Source organism: Cetorhinus maximus, unplaced genomic scaffold (genome assembly GCF_964194155.1).
Source record: "Cetorhinus maximus unplaced genomic scaffold, sCetMax3.hap1.1 HAP1_SCAFFOLD_2769, whole genome shotgun sequence".
Taxonomy (NCBI): Eukaryota; Metazoa; Chordata; class Chondrichthyes; order Lamniformes; family Cetorhinidae; genus Cetorhinus; species Cetorhinus maximus.
Window position 1 is genome coordinate 18,370 of NW_027598700.1, and position 11,686 is coordinate 30,055.

The following is an 11,686-nucleotide window of genomic DNA, read 5'->3' on the forward strand; positions in this document are numbered from 1 at the left end:
GTGAGGAGGGATTGAGGAGACAGGTACTGCATTCTCTAGAGTTTAGAAGAGCGAGAGGTGATCTCATTGAAATATACAACATTTTTACAGAGGCGAGATTCTGGGATTGTGAGGCAGCAATGGCTGCCATGCAGCTCTGACTATTTACAGCTGCGCAGACCCTTTAAATCATAATTTTTTTTCAATATCAGGTGTGGCCTAATGGACAGATCTTCGAGGCCTGATTCTTGCTCCAAAAAAACCAGTGAAAAGGCAGGTTTTTAAAAATCCCTGACGTTTAAACACACCCTCCCTCCGCTCTCTCACGTCTTCTTGCTCCTGCTCCCACAGGTCTCTCTTCCCCTGCCCCCTCCTCCCAAACTCTCTCTGATGGGTCATGACCATTTTGATGCCTCAAAATAGGGTCAAAGTGGGAAAGGTTTGGAAAGCACTGGGTTACAGAGTAAAACACAGATTGCTGTGGGAAGGAAGGACTCTTTCCCCACTTTTTACAGTTTTACTCCCCAATGTGGAGGACTCAGAGATAATGCTTACAAAGTGTGTACAGCAGAGTGTGTTATCTGCTTTTGGCAGTCATTAATATAGCAGCAATGGTTGCATAACAGATCAGTAGTACAAAAAATCAAACAATACAAGTGTTTGCCTGTCCAGTAAGGATGATCTTTCATCAGAATTACCTTTTTGTCCTAGCCAGCAATGCCCACATCCTGTAAATGGATAAAAAAAATCAGGCTGCTTTCAAGGAGTGAGGAATCAAAGGCAAAGAGCCATCAAAACTAAATTGAGTGTAAGAGTCTTAGAATATTGGTCAGTAGGAACCTCTTTACACAGGGGGTTGTGAAGCTCTGGGATTCACTTCCAGGGTCAGTGATTGAGGTACAAAGTTCAATAGTGACATGTGATCCTCATGTTTTTATCCAAGACCAACCTCCGTCCAAACATTCGCTCCAAATGTTGATGCAATGGTTCAAGCTAAGAGGTGCCAGGTATCAGTGACAGCAGAAACAGTAAATTAAATCTAAATGCAAGCAAATATCCATACAGTTTATCGTCATCCATTTCTATTTTAATAAAGTTTGATAATAACAAACACCACGATATTGGATTAGGCCCAGAATAGAAAATGAATTTGACCCCTGACCTGATCAGGTTAATCTGTCATATTCTAGATTAAACATCACTACAGTCTCTACAAACTGAGGAGTAATGTTAATTGGTGTAATGTGCGGGGAATCATGTCAGTCTCTGCTCAGTGCACTCTTCACCAGCCGCTGTACAGTTTCCAAACGGTCTTTCAGTGAATCCTTCAGTAACTTGTAGGTAAGAGCAAAGGACGACACGGCCCCAAAGATAGAGAAGGTCACTGGACTGAAGCGGTACTTGATCCCAGTCATCATGCAGGTGATGATGGTGATTCCTAACAGTACACTGGTAACTACTAGTGGCATCTTCCTTGGCAATCGATGATTCATTTCAGCTTTCAGAACTGAACTGGGTTTAGCGACTTTGCTGGCCAGGCTTTGCAGAAGCTTGTCACTGAGTTCCAGCTGTTTCTGGAGGTAGATCCGACCAGCAACTGTCAACCCAATGATGGTAATGACAGACAACACTGGCACTGGCACTGACACTGGTACTGACACTGGCACTGCACCCACTCCTCCAGCCAGAATAGCCAATAACCAGACTTTCTTCATCAACATTCTTTTTTTGGGTTCTGTAACATCCAGCATAATCTTTGGGATTGAGAGCGAGAGAACATTTGATTTAATGCTTGGGAGATCCCTGGCGAGGGTAGACTTTAATCTCAGGAAGTCATATTCCTCCAGGTCAAAACTAGAGATGAGAAAAATGTCTGGTGGTGTAACCCCAACAGTTTGGAAGTTACTGATACAGTCCCTGCGGATTGTCCTCCACCCTTCATTAAGATCAGCACCTTGCTTCTTCAGTGAATGAGCATCATTGTCTATTTTGGATTGGACATAGTAGAATTCTTTGCCCTGTCCTTGAATCTTTTTTGCAATCTCTGCATCGTTCTCTCTGAATCGGGCCTGGGACACGATGATGAAAAAGTCAAAGCTTTCAAACTTCACCTTCTTTAGGTAATTATTTAATTCAAAACCAAAGGAATTTGTTCCTGGAAGATCCCAGAGTTGAACATTAGGCAGATCCTGACAGGGATACTTGGTTGGCTCCATCCAGGTTTCTTCATTCCCAGTTGGAGCAGCTCCGAGATCACTGCTCCAAAGACCTCTCATAGCGTTGATGAAGGTGGATTTCCCTGAGCCCACATCACCCAGCACGGCAATGTTAAGCTGCACATTGTCTAAATTGTCTGACTTACTCTTTATCTGAAGAATCACTGCTTCCAATTCCCCCATGTTACACATAGATTGCAGGTTCCTGCTCTCCTGAACAGTGAAAAGCTTGGCGAGAGTAGACTGGGCCATTTGATCTCTAAAAATGACATAAATACACAAATGTTACACATGGTTTCAGGGATATTTGAGAAGTTTCAGATCTTTAGGAGGGTTTTATCTGGCCCCATGTTACTGTACGTGGTAAAATTTAACAAAAAGGTAATTCTGATGAAAGGTCATCGGCCTGAAACATTGGCTGGGATTTTTCAATGCCCCTCCCCTATCCCACCTCCCTCCAGGAGCTGAAAATCCACTGGCGGTAAGGAGCCAGTGCCACGCCCATTGTCTACTTGCCTCCATTGTGATTTTACCAGCAGCAGGGTAGGTGTTGGGCAGTCTGTCCCCTTGGGCTAATTAAGGTCCATAAGTGGCCAATTAATGGTCACTTAAGGGCCTCTTCCCACCCCCACTTGTATTTTACCAATGGCCGAGGGTGGCCAAGCCATATAGCGAGAAGCAGTAGTGAGTTTCAGGGGAGATTCTGTACTGTCAGTGCTTCACCCACACCTGGACACAACCCACTGCCAGGTCACATGCACTGAAATGAAAGAATACAGATAGATAGAATAGAGAGTGATGTGAAAAGATTTCTAATGGTTAATGAAATGAGACATTCACTAGTTGAAGATGCAGTTGAAAATAAGCAATACTAACTGTCTGTTACATCAGTCACACATTCATTTCTTAGCAGTAACGCAGGCAGTTTCTATGCTCACAAATATAATTCAAACAATTTAAAATATCAATAAAAGTCAACGGTTACAGTGTAAGTTTGTATTATTTGGCAGAAGGAACTAAAAGCATAACGTATAGAACAGGGGGAGGCCATTTGGTCTCTCAGGCCTGTGCTGGTCCTTTGAACAATCTATCCAATAAGTCTCACTCCCCTGCTCTTCCCCCTGTGGTCCTGTTTTCTTTATTACTTTTCAAGTATTTATCCTAATCATTTTTGAAAATGAATATTGAATCTGCTTCCACGTACTTTCAGGCAGTGCATTCTAGATCAAACAACTCACTATGTGAATCAACTCTTCTCATCTCCCCTCTGGCTCTTTTGACAAGTATCTTAAATCTGTGACCTCTGATTACCAACCCTTCTGCAGTGGAACCAGTTTTTCCCTATCTACTTGATCAGAATCCTTCATAGATATGAACACCTCAATTAAATCTCCCCTTAAACTTCTCTGCTGCAAGGAGAATAACCACAGCAACTCCAGTCTCTCCACCTAACTCAAATCCCTCAACCCAGGTTCCATTTTATTAAATCTCTCATGCAGCCACTCGAATGCTCTAAGTTACCGTTCTGATAATTACTGTAACATTCCCGTTACTTTGTCAGGGACTGCAAAATGTTGCCTTACGCAACGAATGGTTGTGTTCTATAATGATGCTAAAGAGGGTGTGGGTGCCATTGTATCAGTGCTTTGCTTCTGTCTATTTTGAGATCCTTGGATTGTGGTGTGAAAACCCAGTGTAGGCTCCAACTGCCCAGCAGAGTGTGTGGAATGCTTCCAATGCAGCAAAACTGGACATTTCAAGCATTTTTGTAAATGCGACAACTTGAATTGACGTGGGAGGCAAGCAAATATTTATGAAACACACTTTATCCAAGAAGTGGAAAATCAAAATACAGACAGAATTATCGGCCTGAATTTTTCCGCGGGTAGGCAGGCTCAGCGGGAGCAGGCTAGGGTGGTCACGGATCTGATCGCCGCCCTCAATCGGCTCCGCGCCGCCATTTTATGTGGGTGAGCCAAATGAGGCCCGCCCAACATAAGACGCAAGCAGTAGCACTCAGCACTACCTGTGCGGGCGGGAGATTCGGGGCCAGCGGTCTTTCATGCATGCACGGAGCTGCCTCAGGGAGATTGAAGAACTTTTGAAATTATTAAACAAAAGGTTTCAAAATGTATTTAAACATGTCCCTTCATGTAACTGTCATGTGACATGAGACGTGTTTTTACATTTATAAATGTTTAAATATATTTAGCAAAAGCTTTAGGAAACTTCATCCCGCTCGTGGATGAGGTTTCCTAAAAAACCCAAAGGCTGCTTGGGATTTTTGCCTTCCCGCCAACCTTAAGGTTGGGTGGGCAGCGTTACCGGTCACTTCAATTACTTTCTTAATATTCTTAATAGGCTGTTCACATATCGGCGGGCACGCAGCTGACTCCTGCCCACGCTTGCCGAATGAAACATCGCAGCTCAGCGCATGTCTGACCTGCCCCCGCACGCGACTGAAAAACCCTGCCCATAGAGTTCCTAGGGGATGTTGATAGTCTTAATCCAGACCATTGGTCAGTTATGGTACAAGTTAAAAGCCTTGATATTACCTTTAAAATTGATACTGGAGCTGCTGTTAACATTTTAGCAGATGACCCCCTGACTGCTTCCGCCAATTTCCCTTCATCCATCAGACTTCAAGTTACAATTTCCATGTGGCAAAGGCCCCAAAATTAAAGGCAGGATTATTGCTCCTCTCAGCTACAAAGGGCAACAAATTGTTGACTCTCTCTATGTTCTTCATAATCAACATACATCTTTATTGAGTGGCAATGTTGACCTATCTCTAGGCATTCTAGAAAAACCAGATGGCCTGCCATTTGATTGATTCACTGTCTTTCATTCAGCAAGCTTCAATCTTTTATTTAGAACCAGTGGCAATTCAGTGCTCAGAAGCTGAGGAAGTTTATAAAATCAGCAGCAAGCTCCGTTCTTTCACAGAGACACCTTCCACTAGATCCCGGGCGGATTGAAGTTATGAATCTCTCAGTTCTTCATGAAGTAAAGTCAGAAGGGGAGGATACACAAGGCACTGCAGCAGACAGTGACCATCCCCATAAAGACCTGTTGGGCCTGATTAGGCTCTTCCTAGAAGAAAGTGATGAAGAAGAATTCCTCACAGTGCTGAGTGATCTGTTGGAGGTTGAGGTCCTAGAGGATGATTCACCTTTCCAGATGATAGATGCACCATATGAAGTCTCTGTTGACTTTTTAGAGAATTCAGCTGTGTTTCTAGTGGCTGAGCAGCATTCCAATCTTAGTTCCACTGAATCTCCCAATATTTTGTTTACTTTATCTCCTGTTGTCCATGAACAGTCTTCCACAGAGAATGCCTTTCCTGAGACCAGGTCAGAGTCCATAGAGGATCACACTGTTAGAGAGCTGGGACCTTCCCAGGGTGAGAGTCCATTGTCACCCATACTTCAGTCCCAGCCGGAAGCCTCTTCCCTCCTGACCTGGAGGTCAGCACAGAAGCTGAAGCAGAATCTTTAGCACTTCTGAAGCTTTGAATCCTGTACAGCAATTTTGTCCCTGAGTTCACTGTCTACAGGAAATTCCTCTCCTTACAGGACATAGGGCTGTCTTGTCTCCATATCCTCCACATTTCTTCCCATTGCCCAACTGTATACCACTGTGCCACCACCTTTGGTTGGTCTGTCCTGTTGGTGGGACAGGGCATGCCGAGGGATGGCAATGAAGGTGTCTGGGACATTGTCTGTAATGTATGATTCCATGAGTATGACTGTGCTGCTGGCTGTTGCTTGACTGGTCTGTGGAACAGCACTCCTAATTTTAGCACAAGCCCCCAGATGTTATTAAGAAGGAAATGATTAGCACCCCGTTCAACAGCAAAAACATCCACTCCCTCCATTACCAACGAACAGTAGCAGCCGTGTGTACCATTTACAGGGTGCACTGCAGCAACTCATCAAGGCTCCTTAGAGAGCATCTTCCAAACACATGGCCGCTACCATTTAGAAGGACAAGGGCAGCAGATACATGGGAACACCACCACCTGGAAGTTCCCCTCCAAGCCACTCACCATCTTGACTTGGAAATGTATCACTGTTCCTTCACTATCACTGGGTCAAATTCCTGGAACTCCCTTCCTAACAGCACTGTGGGTGTACCTATACCACAGGGACTGCACAGTTCAAGGAGGCAGCTCACCACCACCTTCTCAAGGGCAATCAGGGATGGGCAATAAAAATGCTGGTCCAGCTAGTTACGCTCATGACACAAGAAATAATTAAGAAGCTTTGCAGAGCTGACTGTCATTTCTGGTGCCTAGGTCAATTCTGGGTGATCTCCCAATACCTTTTTGTAGACCTTGTAACAACTGAGTGTCTTGCTAGGCCATTTCAGAGGGAAGTCAACCACATTGCTGTGGGTCTGGAGTCACACGTGGGCCAGGCCAGGTAAGGACGGCAGATTTCCTTCCCAAAAGAATGTTAGTGAACCAGATGGGCTTTTATGACAATCGACAATGGCTTCATGGTCATCGTTACCCAGACCAATTTTTAAATTCCAGATTTATTAACTGAATTTAAATTCCACCAGCTACCATGGGAGGTTTCTAACCAACGCCCCAAGAGAATTAGCCTGGGCCTCTGGGTTACTAATCCGTTGACATTACCACTACACCACAGTCCTCTCTCGACTATCCACCCTTGGGCCAATTAAGGCCTTCATGTGACCAATTAATAGCCAATTTTCCATGCAGTGGCTGAAGGGGGAACCAGGTTTGAATTCCTCCAGGTTCCACTCCTCAGGCTTCTGGTGGGAAAAGGGGGTGAAGTAAATACCTTTATAATCCACTGGGAACAGAGGTCCACCCCCAAATTTTGGCCCCCTCTTGTGTTTCCCCTCCCCCCTGGCCTGTGAACTCCACCCCCTATACCACTCGCCCCCGCTGCCAGGTCCTCCTATCCTTCTCCTGCACAAAACCACCTCAACTTGCCTCTCCATTTGGCTTCAGTGATGATCTTCTCGGGGGACTGGATGCAATCCTAGTAGTGCCCACTGCTCCTAGTGGTGCTACTAAGACTAGGGAGATGCTGGCTATTTGATTGGCTGGTAGTTTCCGAAAATGGGACTTCATCCCCAGACAGGAGGAGGAGTCTCGCCCTGAACCACTTAATGGTCCTCTGAGCGTATCGGAGTGAGGGCAGCTTCACTATCCACTTTTTCATTGTGTGAGGCTGTGGGAGCCCTGGTGAAGTGTAAAATCCTGATCATGGAATTCCAGGAAAGATTTGGGAGGTTTCAGCACTTTGGAAAGGAAAGGGAAGTTACAGATGGGACAGTAATTTGTAAGGAGAGAGGTGTCTAGGGTAGGTTATTTGAGGAGAGAGGTAATTTGAGGAGAAAGCCTCGAAGGGGAAGGAGATAATACCTGCAAAGAGAAAACCATTAACAAAATAAGCTAATATGAGGGCCGGGAAAGGAGGTGGAGAATCAGAGTAGGATTGGGGGGGCAGGAGTGGGCCTCAGGAACAAGATGAGCTCAAAGGGAATATGAGCAGAGATAGAAGGCAACCGAGTGAAAATGACATCTTGTACCGTTCACCCACGGTGTGTCCAATCTTAGAGACTGTACACCACACTCAGAGCTCTGGGCTTCAGGATTGTGATAGCATCAGTTACAAGAAAAGAATTAAACAGCACACAGATACTCAACACAGAGACAAGCAGCTGGGCTCACCAGAGAGACAGGGGTGGAGATGAAGGTACTTACATTGTACAGTTCCTTCACTGCCTGCAACCTCTGTTGCTATTCAGTTCTGGACCTGTTTGAATTGCAAATTCCTAAAAATTAGGATGTTTTTGTGAGGGTTTGGCAGTGGCAAGAGGTTTCAGTGAAAATGAAGCTCAGAAGTGAAGCTGAAACTGAAGGAAATATGAAAAGGGAGGGATGTGTAACAACAGGGCAGGAAGAGGAAATTCCTCTCATTCCAGCTGCAGCAGTGGCTGTGAATCCTGAACTCAGAGTTTGCCTGTTTCATACCCAGGCAATGGGTCATTCTGTGAATGAGAGTGTTTTCGCACATTCTGACCTGGTTTGAAGCTGTTTGACAATGGCTGGTCTGTATTTTTTATTCCACTTCATCACAGGATACACTCACTGAACAATATCTGTCCATCAGCTGAACCTCCACTTATTCACAACATTTTGGGAGGTGGATTTCCAGGGGGAGAATTTTTAGCTTGTCAGGCGGACGCACACCCAGCCTGACCGAGTGTAAAATGATCCGCGATGACGTAGGGCAAGCATCCCAACATCATCGCTGACAGTTAAAAGGCCTATTAAAGCCATCATAAAGGTAATTAAAAGAGATTTTTCGCTGTCTGTCCAACCTTATGGTTGACGGGCAGGCAAAAAGGCCAAGTGGCCTTTGACCTTTTAGGAAACCTCATCCACAGGTGGGATGGGGTTTCCAACAGCAAATAAAAATTAAATAAAGTTTTTAAAATTTAATTAATAACATGCCCCTGCTTATGTGACAGAGTCACATGAGGGGAAATGTTTCATAACATTTCTAAAATCTTTATTTTTTATTTTGTAAACTGTTCATTTCCCTGAGGCCGCTCTGTGCCCGTGCACATGCGCAAAGTTCGTGCTCGCCCTCCCCACCCCCTCAACACAGGCAGCACTGAGCTCTGAAGCACGCGTTTCACACTGGGCATGCCTTAATTGGCCCGTCAGCGTCAAATCGCGGTCTGGTCCCGATCGTGGGTGGCGGTCGGCTTTCCAACCACCCCCAACAAGCCCGCCCGACGAGGGGAAAATCCTCTCCCAGATTTCTAATTCCCTTTGTTTTAAATAGTGCTTCCTGATTTCCCTCCACATCAATCTGGTTCGAATTCTAATACTGTGTCTCCTTACAGAGGAAATAATTTCTCCATATCTACACTCTCAATTTCTGTCACTCCATACACCTCGATCAGATCAGCCCTCAAACGTCCATATTGAAGAAAATACAAGTCTACTTTATGTAATCTGCCCTTTAATTTAACCTTCTAAGCCCCAGTATTATTCTGGTAAATCTATACTGTGCCCCTTCCAAGCCAATATACCCTTCCTGAGGTGCTGTGTCCAGAAATGAGTGGAGTTGTTCCAGATGGGGTCTGGGCCAAGATCTGTACAAGTGAAGCATCACTTCCACCATCTCAAGATAAAGGACAGCATTCCATCAACCTTTATGGATCATTTTTGTATCTTTCCACTGGCTTTTAAGGATTTGTGCACTTGGATTCCCAAATCACTTTGTTACTTTCCAACCCCTCATTTTTCACCATATGGGAAATGTTCTGATTTGTCTAAGGTGGATGATCTCACATTCCCACATTAATCTTATTTACCATAGATTTCCCCTCTCGTTTCACCTGTCAGTGACCCTTTACAACATCCTACTCCCATCTGCATTACTTATTGTCCCTCCTGCCTTGGGGCCACCTGCAAACTTGGCTATAAAAAGCTGCTCCTTCATCTGAAATATCAATAAATATGGTGAAAAGTTGAGGTCTCATCTTGAGTCCTGAATGATGTGTTGCCTCACTGGTGCAAGATCAAAGGATATCACAGAGAGCGTACAGGGGGAAGGGAGTGAACCAGAAGTTGTAGCACACATCAGTCCTAATGACAAAGAGAGAGTCGGGTATTGAGGTCCTAAGGTAGTAAATAAGGAGATGGGCAGGATCAATGCATTGCTTGAGGCATGTTGTAGGAAGGAGGGCTCCAGATTCTTGGGACATTGGAAACAGTTCTGGAGCAGGGGGCACCTGCTCAAAAGGGATGATGTGGGACTAATTTTTTTTTTGATTTGTTCATGGGATGTGGGTATCGCTGGATAGGCCAACTTTTATCGCCCATCCTGAATTGACTTCAAGAAGGTGGTGGTGAGGTGGTAGTGTAGGTACACGCATAGTGCTGTTAGAACATACGAACATACATTTTAGGAGCAGGAGTAGGCCACTTGGCCCCTCGAGCCTGCACTGCCATTCAATAAGATCAAGGCTGATCGGATCGTAACCTCAACTCCACATTACTGCCTTCCCCCAATAACCTTCAACCCCTTTGCTCATTGTTGTAGTTCATCTTGGCAAACCGCCAGGAGACTCAGGTACAGGTTTCGATTGTTTATTATTCAAGTGTACATAGGGGGAGACAGCCTTGGGCAGTCCAAGACCATACTCTAAAATGTTACAAGAGCTCACTCCTTTGGTCACATAAACATATTCTAATCCTACAATCACATGCTTCTCTGTTCTCAGTTACTTGCTTCCCATGTGCACACACATCAAGTATTGTTCTCATCTATGCTGGACCACCATATCTTGCTGATTGTGCAGGAGTCTGGGCCTCCCTCATTTCAACACCCACTCCCTGGCCTTGTCTTTTCTTCTACTAGCTGTTTGTTTCATTCCTTATTCGGTCTGAAGCACATTTGCTACTGTCCAGTTCTGCTTTTTCAGCTCATGTCCTGCTTTTACGAAAAACACTTTTTAGCTTTGAATTAACCCCTTCACTTATCAAGAATTTACCTACCACTGTGTTAAAAGTATTAAAAAACTTTTCTTCCACGACCTTTTGAGGAAGAGTTCCAAAGACTCGTGACCCTCAAGAGAAAAAAAAACTCCTCATTTCTGTTTTAAATGGCGATTCCTGATTTTTAAATAGTGACCGCAACTTCCAGATTCTCCTACAAGAGGAAACATCCTTTCCACATCCACCCTGTTAAGATCCCTCAGGATTTTATATGCTTCAATCAAGTTGCCTCTTACTCTTCTAAACTCCAGCGGATACAAGCCTAGCCTGTCTAACCTTTCCTCATAAGACAACCTGCCTATTCCTGGTATTAGTATACTAAACCTTCTCTGTTCTGCTTCCAATGCATTTACATCCTTCCTTAAATAAGGAGACCAATACTCTACACAGTACATCAGATGTGGTCTCACCATTGCCCTCACCATTCAGCTGAAGCATAACCTCCCTACTTTTGTATTCAATTCCCCTCGCAATAAATGATAACATTCTTTTTGCTTTCCTGATGACTTGCTGTACCTGCATACTAACTTTGTGATTCATGCACTAGGACATCCAGATCCCTCTGAATCTCCAGCTCTGTAATCTCTCACCATTTGGATAATAAGCTGCTTCATTCTTCCTGCCAAAAGGGACAATTTCACATTTTCCCACATGATACTCCATTTGCCAGATCTTTGCCCACTCACTTAGTCTATTAATATCACTTTGTAGCCTCCTTATGTCCTCTTCACAACTTACTTTCCTACATATCTTTTTATCATCAGCAAATTTAGCAACCATACTTTTGGTCCCTTCATTCAAGTCATTTATACAAATTGTAAAAAGTTGAGGCCCTAACCCTGAGCCCTGTGGCACACCACTCATTACATCTTGCTAACTAGAAAATGACCCATTTATGCTTACACTTTGTTTCCTGTTAACGAGCCAATCTTCTATC

General features: G+C 44.4%; 1 protein-coding gene across 1 annotated transcript; it reads right to left on the reverse strand.

Moving 5' to 3' along the window:
* Positions 1–1,044: 1,044 nt before the first annotated feature.
* On the reverse strand, positions 1,045–2,450 carry LOC144677623 (interferon-gamma-inducible GTPase 10-like). Its single transcript, XM_078537664.1, has one exon. The coding sequence runs from the start codon at positions 2,445–2,447 to the stop codon at positions 1,239–1,241; it is 1,209 nt and encodes a 402-aa protein (XP_078393790.1). The 5' UTR covers positions 2,448–2,450; the 3' UTR covers positions 1,045–1,238.
* Positions 2,451–11,686: the final 9,236 nt, after the last annotated feature.

What these genes read in the sequence shown, in the direction of transcription:
- LOC144677623 (XM_078537664.1), bottom strand. Translation starts at nt 2,447, where the DNA reads ATGGCCCAGTCTACTCTCGCCAAGCTTTTCACTGTTCAGGAGAGCAGG.